This window comes from Nothoprocta perdicaria, unplaced genomic scaffold (genome assembly GCF_003342845.1).
Source record: "Nothoprocta perdicaria isolate Ctin4 unplaced genomic scaffold, notPer1 scaffold_22, whole genome shotgun sequence".
NCBI lineage: Eukaryota > Metazoa > Chordata > Aves > Tinamiformes > Tinamidae > Nothoprocta > Nothoprocta perdicaria.
The window spans coordinates 5,930,126-5,951,011 of record NW_020455415.1 but is presented as its reverse complement, the minus strand read 5'-3'; the positions used below and the strand labels follow the sequence as shown (position 1 = coordinate 5,951,011).

At 45.7% G+C, this 20,886-nt stretch overlaps 2 protein-coding genes and 1 long non-coding RNA gene across 3 annotated transcripts in view; 1 reads left to right on the top strand and 2 right to left on the bottom strand.

Annotated features, from left to right (window-relative positions):
* Window positions 1-10,482, bottom strand: part of LOC112947098 (ubiquitin carboxyl-terminal hydrolase 12-like) — a 36,519-nt gene extending 26,037 nt beyond the window's left edge. The window contains exon 1 of the mRNA XM_026039112.1: window positions 10,466-10,482. The gene's annotated coding sequence lies outside the window, so the exon portion shown is untranslated. The remainder of the gene's footprint in view (window positions 1-10,465) is intronic.
* On the top strand, window positions 2,855-11,296 carry LOC112947099 (ras-like protein family member 11A-like). The gene is made up of 4 exons (XM_026039114.1): window positions 2,855-3,184; window positions 4,538-4,594; window positions 6,535-6,617; window positions 10,208-11,296. The coding sequence occupies exons 1-4, from the start codon at window positions 3,040-3,042 to the stop codon at window positions 10,673-10,675; spliced, it is 753 nt and encodes a 250-aa protein (XP_025894899.1). The 5' UTR covers window positions 2,855-3,039; the 3' UTR covers window positions 10,676-11,296.
* A 1,290-nt stretch (window positions 11,297-12,586) lies between these two features.
* LOC112947101 lies at window positions 12,587-18,570 on the bottom strand. Its single transcript, XR_003249337.1, has 3 exons — window positions 18,517-18,570; window positions 18,035-18,221; window positions 12,587-13,398 (listed from the first exon to the last, which is right to left on the bottom strand). It is a non-coding gene; the product is annotated as an uncharacterized LOC112947101 (long non-coding RNA).
* Between the last annotated feature and the right edge of the window lie 2,316 nt (window positions 18,571-20,886).

The following is a 20,886-nucleotide window of genomic DNA, read 5'->3' as shown; positions in this document are numbered from 1 at the left end:
GGGTGGCGTGAGGGGCAGGGAGCGAGGCAGCGCCGGCCCCGCGCCCGGGGGTGTCTTGGGGGGACCCTGCCAGCTCCCTGCGAAGTGCACGAGTTGCAACTCCCTCAAACGCCGCTTGACATTCTCATAGGAAAACCTCTAGTGCCTGCAAAAATTTGTTATTTTCAGAGCACTTCAACCTCCAAGAGCAATAAAAATAGAAAATCTAAAAGCCATTTAGCTTTTTTCTTTTTTAAGCAAAAAAATAACTCAGACTCATAAATAAATGTGTAAGAAATTTGGTGTGGACGTAGCATCATTCCCCTGGCACGCGCACAGGGATATATCTTAGCATAGGGCAACCCAACGAAGCCACCAGCATTATCCAAATGTTTTCCAACTTGCTCTCGAGTTCTACAAACATTCATCCTTTTAATTTAAGCTATTGTTTTTCCAAGAGCATTTGAATTAAAAACATGCTCTCTTTTTACATCTAAATATAAGTCCATTGTACACAAACAATAAAAATCTCTTTTAAAAACAATTCTTATTCTTCACGCCAAGGATTATACAGCCCCAAATAGTGTGAATCCTTCTGCACGGTTTTACTCAGTGGAAAGATAATTAGATGATTTAGAAAATCAGATAAAGATCAGATTAGAGAGCCGCTGGCTTTTATTGTGCATCTGAAAAGAATTCCTTCAGAGTCATGACTCTTGAGAAGGAAAAATAAAAAGACAAGACCCTGGAGAACTTATTTAAAACTTCTGCAGAATATACTGGGGTGGAAGGTGTTTTCTAGTATTAAAAAACATTCTCTCTGGGAAGAGATTTCTGTAGCTAGTGGAAAAACTCTGGTTAGGTTACACAAGAAGACTGGGCCTGTGTGAGAGAAATTTAGATTGAAGAAATTCAGATGGAAGAGGAATGAGCACTGAGTGCTCAGCTTCCAGGATTCAGTCCAAGCCGGAGCCCTCACAGTTGCCTTAAGCAACCAGCAGCCCTCCCAGCTGCCAAAAGCAGCAGTTGGAGGTTTCCTCCACGGCGAGTCCTTCATTCCTGCCCCCACACTTCTCCTCTCCTGCATCGGCACCAGCATCCGTGCAGGCACACGGCGAAGAGCTCATGGAGCCTCCCCTTGCGGAGCGAATCCTCAATCCGCTCGATGAATTTAGTTGCCCCGCTCCGTACCTTCTCACAGTGCATCATGTCCAAGCAGAAGGACACCCTCTGTCCTGCTCTCCACACGATGGAGACGATACCCAACATTTAGTTGGCTCTTCTGGTGCTGCTGCGTGTTGAGCTGATAATTTTTACTAATGATGACCTCAAGATCTCTTTGGCAAACTACAGCACCACTGCCAAATTGAGCATCACTGTAAATTATTTCTCTCTAGCAGCTTTACCTTCCATTTCTCTATATCCAAGCTCATCTGCAAGCTTCCTTGACATCCTTCTGGTGTTCCTCAGCAAGGGTAAAACATGGTAAAACATATGGCTGCCAAAAGGACTTTTACTCCTGCTTCTGTCAAGCGCATTGGCTCTCATTGGAACAAGTCAGGAAATCAGCATCCTTTCGGGAATATCTTTGCTTGTATAGAATATTTTTATTTTCGAGCCTCTGGGCTCGAAAACCTCCACGGGAGAACTCATGGACCATGCAATGAGTAAAAGCAGCTGCATGGAAGCAGCTGAGCAGAAAAAGCCTTTTTGGAGCAGCCGGGCACCTGGTGGGAGCGTGCGGAAGACAGGAAGAGGCTGCCCAGCCAGGTCTCCATCGTCCACGGGCAGATTAGCTGTGGTGGCACTTGCCCTTGGTGTCCCCGCTCTGTGTTTTCCTGGCACAGTCGCTCATTCTGCAGCCCGTGTCTCACTTGCACCACGGGAGGGATAGTGAGTCCTTCCTGAGTCTGTCACCAGCACTAAATTTACTTTTCCATGTTAAGAGGACCAAGAGCGCCCCAACCTGCTGCTGTCTCTTGCTCCGGTGGCCTGTTAAGATGACGAACACATCTAAAAGAAGGCACAAAATGTATCTCAGAGGGCATAAAGTGCTCAGTTTGGGATCATTCACAGCTGTGTGAGAATTGGGGGGAAACTATGTGTGTGTTTTCATGCAGGGTCCCATGGGCTGCAGGAGCTACAGGTCAGCATTATCCAAGCAGTGCCAGAGCAGGGCCCTGGACGAGTGCAAAGCCTCCTGTGACAAGGGTCGAGCAAAGAGCCTGTGAATGAGGCGGCGGGGCGGGTAAAGCGGGGAGCGCTGCAGGGAAAGCGGGGAGCGCTGTGGATGAAGCAGGGAGCGCTGCGGATGAAGCGGGGAGCGCTGTGGGGAAAGCGGGGAGCGCTGCGGATGAAGCAGGGAGCACTGCGGGGAAAGCGGGGAGCGCTGCGGATGAAGCGGGGAGCACTGCGGGGAAAGCGGGGAGCGCTGCGGATGAAGCGGGGAGCACTGCGGGGAAAGCGGGGAGCACTGCGGATGAAGCGGGGAGCACTGCGGGGAAAGCGGGGAGCGCTGCGGGTAAAGCGGGGAGCGTTGCGGGTAAAGCGGGGAGCACTGTGGATGAAGCGGGGAGCACTGTGGATGAAGCAGGGAGCGCTGCGGGGAAAGCGGGGAGCGCTGCGGATGAAGCGGGGAGCGTTGCGGGGGAAGCGGGGAGCGTTGCGGGTAAAGCGGGGAGCACTGTGGATGAAGCGGGGAGCGTTGCGGGGAAAGCGGGGAGCACTGTGGATGAAGCGGGGAGCGCGGCGCAGGAGGCACCCGCGCCGTGCCCAGCCGGAGGAATGTCCTGGCTTCCCTCGTGATTGGCTGCCGAACCGAGGAGTCAGTTTTCACGGGGGTTGATCAAAAAGTCTCCCTGCGCTTTGCAAAGCTGCTCTCCGACCAGAGGCTTCGGGAAGGGGAGGCCCGTCGCTCCGGCATTCCCCAGAAATGCTACACGCATGAAATGAGAAGGCTCCTCTATCCCAGGATTCGCAGCCAAGAGAAGGCGCGGAGAGGCCGTTCTCCTGCTTTTCTCCCGCAGCCCGCGCGGCGGTCGCTCGGCTCTCGCTTCTGGCATGCGTCTCATCCCTCAGGATACTATGTCACAGTACTCCACTAACTTCCTCCTGCTTCCCATACCCGAGTACCCCGTGCTGGACTGTGCGCCCAACAAGATCATCAAGCTCGTGGTGCTGGGCGGCAGCAGCGTTGGCAAGACCGGTAAGTGCCCAGGTGAACTCCCATGCCCTTGGCTGCTAGCTCCCAGCTCCGACTCTGCACACTCCTCACGGCAGCAGCTGAAATGTTTGGAGTTGCCCTGGATAACGTGGGAATCCAGTCGGCTGCTCCTACAGCCTCAGCTCTAATGCGAGGTCGCGGTTACGCCGGCACCGCGCTGGGGGCTTGGGAGTTACAAGTGATTCTCTGCACTTTGGGCAAATCATTTAACATCCCCAAATGGGAGGGGTGGTTTGTATTCTCTGTAGTAAATGCTTTGTGCTCTGTGGACAAATAAGAGTGTGCAAAATGTGTTTTTCTTTATTATTCCCTAAAGCAGAGGCGAAGAAAGGAGGCTAAAGGATAAAGTGAGCGCTTCCTCTTTTGGTTTGTATTTCAGAAATGATTAAGGCCAGATTTTATTTTACTTCATCTCAGGTTCCACTCAGGAAAACGCTTTGTTGTCTGCGGCTGCATTTTCACATCAGTTTTAAGCAACTTGTTGAAGATACCTACACTGCCTACTTCCTCTAAGGATACCAAAGGGAGGCTGTGAACCTATCAGGAGAAAAAATATTTTTACAAAAGCAGCCTATGCTAGAGCTGTTCGCAGAAGAAAGCTCTTTTATTCAGATATTAACTGCGTTGCTTTGCAGGACATTACAGGATCTGCTGAGATGAGAACACTGTAGAAAATATAAGTTCCTATTGCCAGGAAGGGATTTCAAGTCTTATAAGAAATCAAGAATAAGGACAATATTCTAATCCCATAGTGTCTGAAAGCACCACTGGTTTAGATGAAAAAAGAAGGCACGGAGCACTGCAGCGTGACCCCTGTGCGTGCAGCACGCAGCTTGTTTGGGGCTGTGATTAGATATCCCTTACATGCTTCACGAGGACGACTGGGGATTTTTAAGCCTGGGAAGAGCCATTAGATCCATCAATCTTATTTCTTATGTGACACAGACATCTAAAATTTGGTGTTGGGATTAGTGTCAGGATTTTAAGAGTTTGCTTTGTTATTTTTTCCTGAATGATCTCATACCAAAGGTCAGGCTGTTGTATCTGCAACCACAACAAACAGTTCTCCATGACCCACACTGAGTAGCCTAACTGAATCTAAGAGACCTTTTATAACACAACTTGCCAAAAACTCTGCATTAGGAGGTTGCAGCCTGGCCCCAAATCTGTTTTCTTTGAGTGCAGAGAGAGGCGTTTGCAGAATAACATGTGAGCAACAGCAAGATTAACTTGATTTCCGAATATCCTAAGTCTTCCAGTAAGGTATTACATGCGTTCTTCAAAGATTGATTCTGGTTCACATTACAGACCCATATTTTTTTCATTGTTTTACAGCCCTGGTTGTACGCTTTCTCACAAAAAGATTTATTGGGGACTACGAAGCCAACACTGGTGAGTCTGCTTTGTACCGCGCTGCTGCAGAGCTTGAAAGGCTCCAATCTGCTCTGCTTTGTGATTGCTGCATATTACAGGGAAGCCAAGCAGTGCAAGATGTCCATAAGGTGCATATTTTCAGTTAATAGCCTCGAGCTGCAAAAGCAATAAATCAAGGGCTCATTATTTATGATCCTTTCGACCATTTTTTTTTTCCTCCAACGTGATGGAAAAGGATCTGAGAAAAAGGGCTGCTTGGAGACATACCTATCCTAAAAGGCAGGCTCAGGGAACTTCATATGGATACCCTTTGTGTATGGGACGTACAAGGCAGCTCGGGACCTTTTCTGTGTACTTCCTTTTTTTCAGTGGCTTTTTGGCCAAGGGAGATTGCCAAACTTGAGGCTTTTTTTCCATGACATCAGCAAAGCGGCCATACAAACTCCTTCTACTTCTGTTTCTTGTTTAATCCTGACCTGTAGGGACACCTCAAAGTCTATGTTCATGTCAAGTGTGTAATTCATAGCCTTTGTTCCATGCAAAGTGCCAGCTGTGCGGGCCAGTGTTATAAAAAGGACCTTCATATGCAGAACTCATGCCCACTAGCACCTCCCACACGTAGGTCGTCTTGCCGTTTTGGGGCCAGGAAGGACTAGATTCAAGGCAGTGATTGCTTTGGATATTACTTTGGAGATATTGCTGCATTTAGAATGACGACTTAGGGACGGAGACGGTAGTACAGGACGCCTTTGATCTCAGTCTGATGAAATACGGCCTGGAAGCTTCTCCTTACAGCTCCCTCTTGCCGACCCGATGCAAGCTGGAAGTTTGCCTGCACTATTTCTTTCTTCTTGCCTCACCTTTTCTATGGGAGACAGTACATCAAGTGAGGCTTCAGAGCTCTGCAGTGGGTTGTTGCCAGAGACACCACGGAAAACCAGAGTTTTCCCTTGAGCTACAAGCCCAAGCTACAAAGAAAGAAAAAAAAAATACAGGAATATGAAGCAGCTGGTGGTATTTATGATCATTCAACCCTGCTCTGCCTTAAGTTTGGTGTAAGGCAGAGCTAAGGCAGTGAGTGGAGGCACCTGTTCTTTTTTTCTATGATGCATTACAGAGGAGGAATACTATGTTGCCTGGGCTTGGTTCAGGGGTACAGTATCTTCCCAATAAAACAGTACTGTCCTTCCAGCTTAAGCGCTGGTGTGTTTTAAAAAAGAAAAAAAAATGCCAGAAGGGCTAGATCACCCCACAGAGTCACTACCAAATAACATTTGGTACTGGATTCAGATGCAGCAAACTTTGCCATAATAAATTTCCTTATATTGTGAAAGTTTCTAGGAGCTCAGCTTCTTTTCCATTGAAATACAAACACCTGCTTCCTTCAACCAAATTTTATGGGGTTAATTTTTCAAAGGGATGGCCTTGTTGTCACTAGCGATGTGAATTCCTCGCTCTCCAGCAGACATTTTTACTGCAGGCCTGAGTCAAAGCGCTTTGTTTTAGTAGTAGCAGGGACAATTGTATTTGGACAACATTAAAAGGTCACATGCAACAGCTGTGGATTGAGCGTTTCTTTGTAGATCCATGTGACTTGTACTAAGCTCTGAAGAAAAATGGTTAGGACACGAAGCTCTGCATTTATCCTTACTACAATACCCATTTCCTAAGATTAAAACTTCAGTTTTCTTTGACACTTGGCCTGCACTCCAGTAACAAAATAATACTCCAACTCAGAACAGTGAGGAGTTTGCAAAAACTGGGGCGATCCTAGACATTTTGAAGCAGCACTTGGACCCTGAATATCCTTCGGATCATCAAGAACTCAGATTCAATCTAGCCAACCTTTGGGGGTTTCAACACCCAAATGTGTAGACTGCAGCACTTCCACCTTGACTTTTTTCACTCTTTCTTCTCTGTTACAGCCTCTGACTCTAATAATCTTACTCTCCCATCAGGTGCTTTGTATTCAAGGAAGTTCACCATAGATGGGGAACAGATCTCCCTACAGGTGCAGGATACACCTTTTGTTTCACTGGAGGTAAAATATCTGATTAATGCATCAGTACTTTAAAACACAATTTGTTTTTTTGCCAACGCTTTCATCTGTAAGCAACTCCTTATCAGCAGAAATAAGTGTGAGCTTAAGCCCAAATGAAGCCAAAGGCGGGTATTTAAGGCTCTGCCAAACTGAGTATTTGAAGGGGTTAAATCAGGCTTCTTTAAGAGCAGCACAGAATTAAAAGGAATATATTTCAAATACATGACTGTACCCCAAGCCTAAACAGCAGTAAAACCATAGGCTGGCTTGCTCCTGCCAACTCCTTGCTTGTTTTATTTCCTGTCAAATGGTTTCTGGCTCCACGTGGCAGAAAACTCGCACCTGCCCAGAGTCCCAGCTGGCTCCTTTGAGACCATCCTATGCACCCGGATGGCTGCTCTAGAAAGATGTTCTTTTCAGGAGGGCGTTTATGGGGTGCTTTTTGGCACTTCATTATTATTATTATTATTATTATTATTATTATTATTATTATTATTATTATTATTTTACTCGTTCCTTATTTCTCAGGTACCAGCACTTAACCATATGCCTCTTTCAATTGTTGCTAAGGTATTCTAAATTTTACAGCTGGCTAGAAACCTCTCTGCAAGTATTATTTGAAGCAAGATCCAAAGTTAAGAGATCTCTTTTAAAGACCTAATTTACATGCCGAACCACTTCCATTGTTTTTGATGACCAGAAGTGGGTTTAAGTGGAAGGCAGGAAGCTCTGACCCTGCTGCCGAGGGTGCGCAGGGCAGAACGAGGACCCCTCATTCATTCAGGACACTGAAAAGCAAACAAAGGCAGCCATGGAAGCCCTCCAAATATTCCAGAGGGATTTACTAGCACAAAGGCTTTATGCCAGCCTGCTTAGAGAGGACAGGGCAAGAGAAGCTGTTGACGGTGATTAGGCACAATTGGGAATGGCAGATACACACAGAGCAAAGGGAATCCCCTTTCTGTTCCAGCCCACGGAGGAAGGAGGGAGGGGACGAATTCAATGCCCTCTTTCACTCCAAATATAATTCTATTTTCCTGTTTCCTTGTTTTGATTAGACTGTGCCCTGAAGTGCCATGGCTGTTGCTGGAGCTCTGCAAAATTCAATAATGCCATCAGCTGAGGTTTTTCATAGTCAGAAACTATTTTTAATTTAGCTAGGAGGAGCTTCAGTCTCTCTGTCCCAGTCAAAGGTCTGCACTGTATCAGCACATCCCACAGCTGTGCTTATCTTATCTCACATCTCTGTTCGCAACAACTGCTGGGTCTTCCACCACTGGAAGGGATTGTTGCTGCACAGAGCTCAGAGAAGACTGAGAATGGGTTGGATTTTGTGCTAGGATCCTTATGGGGGAGAGAGCTGTTTGCCATCCGCAGGCCGAGGACAGTGGTTTCTGGAGGAAGTCATGTGGAAGCACTCGGGAGCCTCGCCACACCAGAAATGTACATGTTTAAGAGAGAAACAGAAGCCAAGAGAGAACTGGTTTCGTCAGGCGATTCACTGCCGCTTGAGCTCTACATGGCAAGCGACTGTGTGCTCCCAGATTCGCTCTCCAGTGGAGATTTCCATTTAAAATGTAGCCCATTATCCTTTGATTGTCCCGAATAAAGCATTCCGATGGGGATTATCCATCCATGGCTCTGCTGGGTGGGCCTAGCAGAGTAAGGGAGAATTCCTGCTCATTAGGCCTCTCTAAATGGACATCTTCTCTAAAAATATTTTTAAATGCTTGCCAGAGCAATTAGCTCCTTTTACCCATAAAAGAAGTTTGTGGGTGAAAAGAGGCTAGCGGGACACCAAGGGTGGCTAATTAGCTACAGATTGGATACAGCCTAGTCAGCAGCAGTGCAGAGGGCCCTTCCTCTCTCTCTGTTCCCCGGCTCCAGCTCACGCTCATCACCCTTGTAAGCAGGGCTGCAGGGGGGCTCCCTCCTTGCTCCATGCGTGATTTGGATCATTTTTTTGGAAGGCAGGAGGAGGAATGAACTGTTAAGGAACTTCACTAATATATTTTACACATTTTAAATGTACATAAATATGCATATATATGTTTATCATACATACCTAGATACTGGAATATATGTTTTACTATTTTAACTTTCCCTAGCTAACACTGAACAATGGTTAGCTTTTTACCAAACCTTATTTTTCTGCTCTTGCCTATGATAAACTATGATAAAATAAACATTATAAAATCTCTTAATGCTTTCCCAGGTGTTCTCTTCCTTAGGAATAAGTGGTTACCTGGCATCAGGCATGCATGATAGAACACTGTTTTAATGATGGTGAAGCATCTGAGAAGCTGCTGGTTTTATTTTAGGAAGACGCTCACCAGCCTGTTACGCTGGAGCTGTTCTACAGGCTCCAGTTTTCTCTTGTCAATTAGCTGACTAACTTGTTTACTGAACAAATGAGCTAAGATGGCAAATAATAATTTGATTAAACATAAATGAATATTAGTGGGCTTTCGAGAGGATTTAAAATGCCTGTCCTAAGTCCAGCTGAAGTAGACAAAGTTTTCTAGAACAGAATTTATCAATGCTACTACTAGCAGTAATAACAAAATTTGGGGCTCTGTATTCGTGATGTCAAAGTCCCCTGAGAAGCTCAGCAGCCTCTAATTCCCTCTGACTTCCCCAAGAAGTGTCTTGGTGGATCTGGAAAGAATTACAAGGCTCCAGAGAGCCTGTGCTATTGACAGAACCGTCAGTTCTCTATCAAACCCAGCAAACTGGCACTAACTGCAGCAGCGATCTCCCTGTCTGGTTGGGTAGCAGGCCAGCATGAACAACAAGGAGTGAAGGAATAACTGAAAGCAGCCTCATCTTGCAAAGACATGTCTTTTCAAGCCCAGCATTGCTGTGTTCAGTTTTATGTTCCCCACGCTGGCAAGTAAGAGGACTGATTCGCAGCCGTGAGGAACTGATCAAATATGTGACAAGCAAAACATTAACACAAGCCCCTTCCAGCTCCACAAATCAACATGGAGATTTCACTGCACTTTCAGGTCTAGTAATTGCTTTTTTTTTTTTTTTTTGTAATAAATTGCTTTTTCAAAGTATTTTTACTCTGAATAGCTGGAGAATTACAGAGCAATAAAACCTGCCGGGCTTCCCCTAACAGTCAGTGAGAATCCCTGGACAGGGAGACACTGAACAATGTATTGGCAAGCCCTAAGAAAAATGCTTTGGAGGGGCAATCCTTCACTTGCAGTAGCTTGAGGGGCCTGCTCAAGTTGGCAGGTTTTTTAATGTTCTTATCACTTCAGTCATGATTTTATCCACAGTAAAAAGATAGCTTACTGTCACACCGATCCATTGCAACAGAATGCAAAGCTAACCCATGCAAAGTTATCGATATTTGGGCTGTTCTTTTAGTTTTGATCACTTGGCTTTAACCCCTCGCCCTTCCCGTACCGCTTACCTTTCATACGCACTCAACACACAGGGGACCTTGGTGCTGTCCCTGATGCATCTCCCAGCAATCAGGGAGGTGTCTGTCTCTAGCTCAGATTAGTTGTATGACTGTTTGTTCTGCCTGCTCCCCATTCTCAGATGTCTAATCTCGCTGCTCTTGGTTTTGATGGCAGGATGACACGGACAGCATTTGCTGCCAAGAGCAGATAAACCGCTCAATCTACTGGGCAGATGGCTTCGTGTTCGTCTACTCCATCACAGACTACGAGAGCTACCGAGTCATCCGGCCGCTGCACCAGCACATCCGCAAGATCCACCCGAATGCCAACATCCCCCTGCTCCTGATGGCCAACAAAGGAGACCTCCTGCGAGCCAGGCAGGTGTCCTCCAAAGAAGGACTCCAGCTGGCCAGTGAGCTGGGGGGCACTTACTATGAGGTGTCAGCCCGGGAGAACTGTGAGGGCGTCCACGAAGCCTTCCAGCAGCTGTGCCAGGAGGTCAGCAGGATTATCGGGAGCTGCAACGGAGAGAAGCGAAGGGGCCTCCACCTCGTCCGCCCCAAGTCTCCGAATATGCAGGACTTGAAGAGACGTTTGAAACAAGCTCTGTCTTCCAAAGGGAAATCTGCCACTACACTTTGATGGGACCGACATAAATTGTTTCCTATAGCTCTGAGAAAAAAAGCAAGAAAATAAGCTGGTATTAAGGAGTATCTCCAAAATTCAACAGTCAGGTTGTGCAAGAGGGTCTTTCATTCTGTCTTTGCCTCTGCCTTAAAAAATCTCTATTCATTCAACAAAAGGGACTTACTGAATGGGCTCTTTGAGGCAAGAGCTTGTCCCAGCCTATTTCCTCTCCAGAGGGGACATGGTCAAATAGCTTAGGCCTAAAATGTAGATTTTATTAATAAAAACAATGAAATCTTACTATTAAGAGAAATGACTTCTCTTGGGGATGGAAATATTCCCAAACATAGGTAATGAGTCATGGCAAGAGGCCAGGAGAATGACATGAGCTATCCTGAGCAAGCCAAGCTTTGTAAGATCTGCTTAGTAGGCTCAAGACTGGAAAAAAATAAAGGCAAAAAGAAAATTAATAGGATACACAGTGAAAACTAATAATTAAAAGACAACTTTTAAGCTGTAGTTTAGAAAGGCTTCTTAGCAATGTGGGGAGAGATTTGTTTATGTGGAAGCTTTAGCCCTGCAGTATCTCTAAAGGTAGATTTAAAACAATCACTGTTTGCTTACATTATTTTTCCTTCAACCGCTATGAACTACACTGAAAATGACTCGAGGGTGAGACACATAAAATAGCAGCATTTTGTAGGCAGTTTCTTTATGGTCTACTTCTCATTTTTGTGTAGGTTTCCTACATGGCAATGAAAGAGGGAAAAACAGAACAGTGTCACTGTAAACCTTGCAAAAAAATAGACTGTTTGATCAAGAGCAGAGAGATAGCCTGAAAGGATTTTTTTCTCCAAACTAACTAGACTTCAAGTAAAAGATGCTGTGTGTAAGAAATAACACCTTCACACAGAGTCCATTTAACTCATTGGGTCTTTCTTTTTAAAGAAGGAAGGGTTTTATGGTGCCTGAAATTCTTACCTTCAAGAATATATCATTTTATTTGCCCCAAGACGAGGCTTTACTCAATACGTCGCAATTCAACCAAATCACCTGTCTGTCAATACGCATTTCCCTGGCAGTGTCTTGCAGCGCTGGGTCCCAGCACGTACAAACACTGGCATTTGAAGCCATATCCTGTGATCTGCCAATTTTATGGCAGCAATAACATCACCACGACACATCTGTCACTGACTTAATGAGAGCGGAAGGGAGCTAGGCTGGACCATGCTAAAGCCCATCATTTTTTTTTTTTAAACAGACCATCCCAGAGGTTCACAGGAGCATGGAATAAAGCAAAGCTCCGTGATTTATGCTGAGGAACACAGCAGGGAAAATCCCAGTTTGACGGATACAGAAACCCCCCTCAGCTGTGGTTTCAGAGAGCAACACAGAGCTAAATCAACCTGTCACGCGTCATGAGCAGCAAATATGTAAACTGAGTCTGATAAGTATTTATACAACTCAGGGCTTGACTTTTTATTTTATTTTATTTTATTTTTCTTGTCCCTGCTTTAGACCAGTCTTTTCAGGATTTTCCTTATCACCTGGGTTTACTTTATCTACAGCTCACTTTCTGTTTTATTTATTGTTTTCCACAGCTAGTCATCTGAGAAAATCTTGTTTTCTGGATATTTTTCAGTTCTTTTGTACCCCCTCCTTCCGCGCACACACACAAAAAGGACATTTATAAAAGTTATTTTAAAATGGCAATAACGGGCAAAGAAAGAAATAGATCATCCACATCAGAACTATAAACAGTACCACAGGATTTCTTTAGACTATGGTTTATTAGCAATTTTATATTTGAGTTGTGTCATTATTCATTGCTGGCACTTCAGTATTGCATTTGCTCACACAGAATTACAGTACTTTGAATAACCAATAGCCTGCCTTGAATACTGAATTTTTAACATGAAATAGAGCAAACAATTCAAAAGAGACACACAATTGTCTGAAATTGATTTATATCAGAAAAGTTATCAGGAATTTTTAATAGCAACTAAATATTTTTCCATTCTATTACCATACAATAAAGGCTAAATTTCCTGAAGACAATTTGCTGGCAGCATTTTTCAAAGGAGCCTAAGAGAACTGGGTGCTCAATCCTGCTAAATATGGTTGCAACTTAACTCTTTCAGCTCTAAACCTTTCCCATGGGAGAAAAAAAAATCATTTAAAAGGTGCCAATGTTTTATTTTCAGTACTGATTAATAAAAAAAAATGCAAGGCCTTTGCTGATCAGTAGGTAAAATAGCTCCCTTAAGTCTCACATCTTTGAACGTTTCTTTAAAATCCTTTTTTCTTTTTCCTTCCTATAGCCTAGTAACCTGCTTTGGAAGTATAGACAGATAGTTCTACACTTGTATTCCCATGAAAGTAAACCTTCCCACATTCCTACTTTGGAAAAAATCTACATTTTAGTTCAGGCCAAAGAGGATTGAAACGTTTAAGTCTTCTCCTAAAAAAAGACATGTGGTAAACATTTATTCTACCACAGGAACTTGGGGATTGTATCTCCTTTGTTCACTGACCAGCAATATAAGCCCCCTAATAGCTTTGGTACTGGTTTTAAGCCAGACATACCAGTCCAGAACATGAGAGCAGCGCAGTTTTAATAGCAGAGTTGTCCTCATGCACCAGAAAGCACCGCTGTGGCCACTGGAGCTCAGCAAGGCTGGAGGGGGACAGCAGTGCCGTGAAAAGCAGGGAAGAGAGTCCAATGTGGAATTAAGTGCCTAAAAATAATCACACAAAATATCAAAGATTCATCACGTACAACTCGACCATGAATTAGTGTCGTCAAGTTGCCAGGGGAAAGTGTATTGTATGGAAGGCTTAAAATTAAGCCTGCAGAGGGAAGGTGCTTGACATAAAGTTGTGAGAGGAAAGGGAAAAAGATTTGAGCTTTTATTGTGGGTATCAAGGCAAATTTTCTTCTCAGTTGTACTGATTAAGTCCAGATTAACTCTATTTGTAGCAACAGCGAGAGCAATGAGCTGTAGAATTCTCTTCTTTTTTTTAATGCCTCTTTTTCATTATCCCGCACAGTTTAAATCTTGGGCAGCATCTGGTTTTCAAGACAGTTTACAGCTGGGTTTCCCTGGGCACAAAGCAGTTGAGTGATTTGCCCCAAGGTGACACAGCTGAGCAAGTACTTCAGAGGAGCTCAAGAACTGGCCTTTGTAATTAATTCCCAACTTTTCACAACGACTACCAGACCATAGCACCTCCCTCAAGGTATGCACAAAGCACAGCGCGTTGCACTACACAGGAATGTAATTAAAAGTTGGAAAAAGTTACTTAAATCACAAGCTATGCTAGGAATGGACAGAGCAAAATATTGCTATTCTGCTGGCACAGTGCACAGTTATAGAAATACTGGAGCTGGTTTGTGGGTTACTGAGGTAAATTATTATTTTCTGCAGTACTTCTCTGTTGTGTTTCTCACACATCATTCTAGAGATCTCCCATGGAAATACAGTGGGACTTGGGAGACAGGAAAATTGAGCTCTATTTTTAGCTCTTCTTGACTTGCTTGGTGATCTTGGCCAAACTCACTTAATCTAAGTTGCCATGTCCATAGCTAAGAATAAGGATATTTATGCATCTTTCCAATGTGCTTTAGCACCCACAGGAAAGAATGACCAAGCACTACGAACAACAGAAAGAGCCAGCATTTGCAGCAGGGATGGCTCAAGTCCTAGCATCTGAATGCAGAGCCTGGGTCCAGATTCCTCCAATTCAGAGTTGTTTGGCTCTCATATTAATACCCGATGTATGCTGAGCATATGGCCAATCTGGACAATTCAGCTTAGCCTGGACTGTAGGATAGCTAATGCTTTCAAAAGGTTAATTGAAAGCTGTCAACTTACTGTTAAAACTGGATTTTCTTATGCCCAAGCTAGAAGACTTCAGGTCAAAATCACATTGACTCTGTTGGAGTCGCGGCTGTGTTTGCAGAGGGAGGACGTGACCCTGACGCTGCAGAACATAGTGACATTTTTGTTAGCTTTCAGTTGCTCCTGTATTGTCCAGGTGTTCTTAGCAGTTGTCCATGTCTTGTTTGTGGCACGCATGAGACAGCCACACTATTAACAGTGAAAAACGAGCTCAAGATTCACTCTAAAAGCTCAGAAGCAGAGACGGTGGCCCTAGGTAAGTCTTTCCACTCTATCCCCTCTGGAGATAATGCAAGCCTGTTCCTCTGATGCTTTCTCAACCTCTGCTCACACTGCAGTTTCTCTCTGCAATCCTTCTTCCTTGGGTTTAGAAGCATATTTTCGGCTGTTCAGCTAAAATCTATTTCCAAGACTTGAACTCCAAGCAGACATGGTTTATATCAAAAGAAGAGTGTCTGCTTAGCCTTTTGACCTTCTTTACCTAAATCATTTTAAATTACATCTAAATCAAATCAGTGCAACACTGTTTTTAGACAAACCTTTGGATTCATCCCATTTTCCCCCAGACACTCTTGTCGGCTTAGCCTAGGAGATCCATCCACTGCTGTGTGCATACAGCATTAACCTCATTTGTGTGGCTTGGTCATTGTTTATTTAAACCTGCTTAGTTCTTGTAAAGTTTGATAATTTGCTGCTCTTCTCTGAAATCTCTTCAGTTTAATCAAGCGAGTTCTCTTTCCTAAGCAGCTGTGCAAGCTACGGATGCGCTCAGAACAGCTGCTGATTTTCTGCTCTGTCAGATTTTTGCCTGTTCTTGAAAACTTCGGATTAACTGGGAACATGGGGAGAGATGCAGCAAACTTAGTTCTCATCTCCTTTCATCTTTCAGTCTCCTTCAGGGATATTAATTTAAACAATCCATCGCAAAGTGGACAAAAGTTTATCTTAAGTGATAGTGTATCAGCGTGGCTTCCTACAGATGGAAAAAAACATGAGGTCTGGAGCAGATAGATGAGTTGGTAGGCTTCTGTAAACCCACAGATCCAATTCATTAGGAGCTGTCATACCAATCCTCTTTCCTTTAGAAGATACATTTTTTACATTTTCCATTTTACCCAAACGGGTTTCACGGTGCAGCCTCTGGATCTCGTCACACAGACACTTACTGTCTCCTCTGTGGCAGGTCGAGGGGAAGCGCACATTTTCCAAGTGTGATGGGTGAGAGCAATGCACGCCTTGTGCTGCTGTTATGCATGGCCATGGAGACTGTTCCTAAGAACAATGTTTTTCTTCTTTCTGGGCAATAATGTGGAACGCCAGCAAGCAGTAACTGGTCATTTCAAAAAGATGTGAGTTTTGTTCAATGAGTCTGGAAACAAACTGTACTTTCTCTGCTGGTGAGAAAGCTCAGCAGATAAACGGGGCTTGGACCTGTTCTGATGCAGCCTTTGAACTTCCACGACGAGAGCTGAATTATGTCACTTTTTGATTGTAAGCCAGGTTTCCAGATGCTCTCAGGAGTCTCCACTCTTCACACTCTGTTCTGTATTGTATCTTACTTTAAAACTCATAGTATTTCCCTCTGCCATCATGAAAAAGAGAAACAACTTTGGACTATCACACTGAAACTCAACAGCTCATTCCCTTACCCCTCATTTGTGATGAAGACCATGGGTACTGGAGCTGTTTTTTCTGTTGGGTGGGGACTCCGGGACCAGAACTCATATCCATGCTTTATAAGCAAAGACGTTATCATTTCAAATGAACAAGACTCTTCATTATTTAATTAGCAAAGCGAGGTATAATATGGTACAGCTCGGTTGTTCTGTGACTGTCAGTAAGGAGCTTTGGGAAGGGAAATGAGAGAGAGACATAAAATCTCTAAATTATGGTCCTGTGTGTATTTGCTTTTTCGAGGAGACAAATATAGACCGACTTTCCCTCAAGCACTTGGAAAGATAATAAGCTGGTGGCAGTGCTGAAAACAAAGCGAGTGGTGATGGCAAGTCAAGTTCCCAGGGCGTGTGGGGAGGCAGCCTGGTAAGGAAAACCTCCCCAGTGCAAAACAGGTGCTCACTGGGAAGAGAGGAGCTCTCTGAGTCGGATCGGAGCTGCGTGTTTGAGCTGCGTGTCTGGAGGTGCGCGCTGATGGAAAATCAGGGCTCGGGCCTCGGAGAGCCGTTAGCGTTTCCCAGGGCTATCTGCTCGGTGCAGTGGTGAAAACCTCATGTCTTTGTCACGTTCCAGCCCACATGGTTACTTTATGCTCATGTCAAAGTCACTTCTCCTAAAGGGCAACAGTCCTATTGCTGGTCTCAACGTAGATGTTGGTGCTGCTCCAGCAATGCGCCGAGAGCTTCCGCCCCTCTATCTGGCACCCACCTACTAGGGCTCCAGGGGCTCATTCCAAACCTGACTCGTGTTCCTCAGGTTGTGCTGGAGACCAGGAACCGGCTCTCGGGACAGCTGTGATCTGCCAAAGGAGCAGCCTTTCAAAGTGACCAAGACATATCTGGAAAATGGGGCGCTGTAAACACACATGCTATTCTGCTAGCACTACTGGCAGCTTTTTGATATTTTTAATTTTAGCCATTTGCACTTGTGACCCTTGCACTGGGCACGGAAGCAGAAAGAAGAGAGCTAAAGGTTCATCTCCTCACACACTTGGCACCCCACATTTCCTCCCCGCTGCAAATATGGCTCAGGGCTGGCCTGCAAGAACCAAGAATCATGCACAGGGTTGAGAAATCCACACAATTCCCACAGCGTGGACACTCCTACATCCCTGTGCAGTTCTTGGTAAGAGCAAATCAGGTCTTCACAGGGGTTCAAAACCTACTTACATGGCATTTGCAAGGAGCAGTGAAACGGAGGCTTCGGTGGCAAGGGGAGAAGGTTGCTGAAGGGTTAAACGCTTCCTGTCCGGGCCCTTTAATCAAGAATCACGTAATGTGGAATGAATGTTTCAGCTCAAAATGTTTCCTCACTCTGACAGCTCCGTGGTGTGAGGTCAAAGTGGGGAGGAGGACAGCAGGAAAAGCGGGGGAGCGGCAGGCTCGGAAGCCCAGAGAAAGGCGCGGGGATGCAAGGGCCGCTTCCCAGGCGCTCCAGCCCCACTGGAAGGGGCTGCAGGGAGCGCGTGGAGCCCGCGGAACTTTAAGGACTTCCTGCTCTCCATTGCTCCCATGTGTGCGCGCCCCGGCGCCGGGCACCGTTCCCACGCTACATTGCAAAATACGCCTCGAGTTTCTCACAGCCTCTCTCCCGGATGCAAACTGTAGCTTCGCTCCTTCCTGCGCCCTGCAAACTGGGGATGCGGGGGCTCCTCAGGGGCGGTTTATTTTTCCTGCACATGCGGAGTTTTTGCTACGCTACAGAGCTGCTCCTCACACCCCAGGGCTCCTTGCAGGGCAATACACTCAAATCGAAAAAAGGCATCAAATTTCAAATTAATTTGATTTTTCAGACCAACCTGATCCTAAACCATTTCTTCTTGCACTAAGAGAGACGGGTGTAGTTTGATTGTGTCTGCAGGCATTCCAAGAAGCACGAAGCAATCGGTCAGCCAGGACAGCCAGAGTCAGCTGCGGTGTCGGGGCGCCTTCCTGCCGGGCAGCACATCACACGTCTGTCCGCCTGCCCCACGGTCTCCACCTCCTCTGTCATGGAGAAAAACACTGGAGTAATTTTTCCTTATTTAATTGATTGCCATTTAACACAAACATCTAATCACCAGCCCCTGGCAGCGTCCCTGCCCTCGCATGGCTGTAAGGTAACAAAACACATTCCTCAATCAAGGCAGGGATGCAGAGAGATTTGGTAGCTCTCTGCCTCCCTCCGAGATGATTAAATTCTGCATCTTCCCACCAAACGACAGCAAATGTCAGGAGAGAATCAGCTGACAAACCCTCTTGCTCAACACCACTTGCCCCTAAGCCACATGCGAAAACAAACCATTTTCAGGGCAGGAAATCCTCAGGCCTCCTCGTCCCTGGGATCAGCCGAGCTGCTAATGTGGGATATTGACTGGTGAGTGCAACGGGCAGTGATACTGCGGGCCGGCAGGCAGCAAAGCCGCTGCAAGGGCCTCGGGCAAACGCTGTCAGGGGAAAGACTGCGGTCTGCCAAGAATCTCTGCTCAAGTGCTAGGGCTTTTCAACAGCTCTGTGTGAAAACAGCTTCTTACAAACTAGGAAAAGGTCAAACTCGAGCCCAGAGCTCCAAATATTTTATTTCTAAAATGGGCCACTGCAAAATTTTCTAGGTCTGAGCTCTTCATTTTCAGCACAAAGTTCCAGCCTTCAAGCTCAATGGAAAGATCCAAATTTAAGCCTTTTTTTTTTTTTTTTCCCTGCCACAACGTGCATTTTGAGTTTTCCTTTGTGGGCCATTGCCAGTTTCATATCCAGTTCCATATCCTCACACTCTCCATCTTTCAGGCATGTTTTCCAGTTACTGCAGGAGGTAATGTCACCTAACGGACTCAGAGACACTGCTGGGTGTTGCTCATGTTGTCCCACCCGTCTGCTTGGGTTCCCATTAAATCAAAATGAGAAATCCTTCCTTTGTGAAGTGTTTTGAGACCTATTGATTAAATCTGCCACCTATGAGCCAGGTGTCACACGGTTTTAAACACTCTCTGGGCGCTCCCTTGCGGGGAGGAGACTGATGGTTTGTTATTAATAGAGCAGGAAGCGGGGCTTAAACTTTCCTCCCTAATCACAAACAAAAGCGACGAGAGCCCTGCTGCTTCTGGGCAAACCTAGGAACGAGCAACTGTGTCTAAGGAAAGTGAATCCCCAAAGTAGAAACCCAGATTGCTGTCTCGCAGGGACATGAAAACAAGGTCGGGCTTGGCAGGCTGCCTCCTCTGCACCTTGTGAATATTCTCTGAGGGGCTGATCTGGGACATAATTGTTTTGACACAGGGTTTCCTGTTGCAAACGCGCTGTGCAGGCTCCACATCAAGCAGCTGGGGTGTTAGATGGGTCTAAGGCACATTTCCAAGCAGGGTCAAGTGCCCAAGCTCCATGTGCGGCTTGCGCATCAGCAGGGACCACTTGCAGATTTTACTGGCTACGGATGCCCTAGAAATCACCTGCCACAAAACCCGAATCTGAGGGCAGGCAGGTAGCTTCCCAGCTACAGGGAAAGTAGGTCAGGCATCTTTTCAAAGCCTGGGTTACTGCTGCAACAGCAGGGAAAGCTTTGTAGCCACTGAGCCTTTTTGTCTAAGGGTGGTCTCTGTCAGGCGACATGGGCAAAGTTTTGAGAGCTGCATAAACACTGAAACAAAAGCTCTAAATGTTCGGCGTCCCTTTGGTTTGCTGAAACTCCTCCATCAAGTATTGCATTCACTTTCCAGGAATAGCTGAGGGAGATTCTTCCCAGCAGCAGAGCTCCTAGCAGCTGGGATGGATGTTTCCAGCGTGCCAATGACCATGTGTGCAATGCACAGGAGCCCTGACCCATCTGTGCACTATTGCTGCCCCAAAACACAGGTGCTACTACAGTGACAGCAGAGAGAGGCTCTGCATGTGCTCCTATACCATACAGTCTGGTATACATGCTTCACTGGCCCTGTGGGGACATCCAGCTAGGACAGCATCACTCTGCAGTGACACCAGACCAAACGGCTCCGAATTGGCCAAGTGCTGCCCGTGCAGCCAGAGCTGATGCAGCAGGGAAACGCGCTGCTAAAAGAACCACCTTCTTTGCAAACAAGCAAGCAAGTAAAGAGGAGAGGGAATAATCTTACCACAAGCACAATAAAATCGACTTTGAGCAGCAGTATCCTCGCCCTACCTTTAAAGTTCAACTGGTGTTTCAGAAAAGCTCTATGGCATGGGCAGCCTTCACAATTCCTAGGCACTTACCACCCTGGGAACTGGAGAAGTGGCAGATGTGGCGCGCTGTTAACATCTAAACTCACCAGAGCAGATTCATTTATTATAACACCCGTGGTGGCAGCAGCTACGCTGCTGTCGCGCATGCCCAGGAACCCTCGTCGAAGAAAGGACCTATCACATAAAAATAAACAGGACTCTACAGTCCAGTTATTTAACAAGGGCATAAAAGCAGTTAAAGAGATACTAAGGAAACCAGTCATGGAAAATTTAGGTCATATTATTTAAGCTCAGGCCTAAGGTTACGTTCTTTCTTTAGCATATGCTTCCTTCCCCATGCTTCACTGTTGTTTCTCAGGATGCTGGCAGCTACATAAACATCAAGATCTTTGAGTGTCTTTCTCCTGGCTACTGAACGCCCAACGTGACCTTTAATCTTTCAGTAACTCCACCTGCTCCAGTGAAGGTATCCCTACTA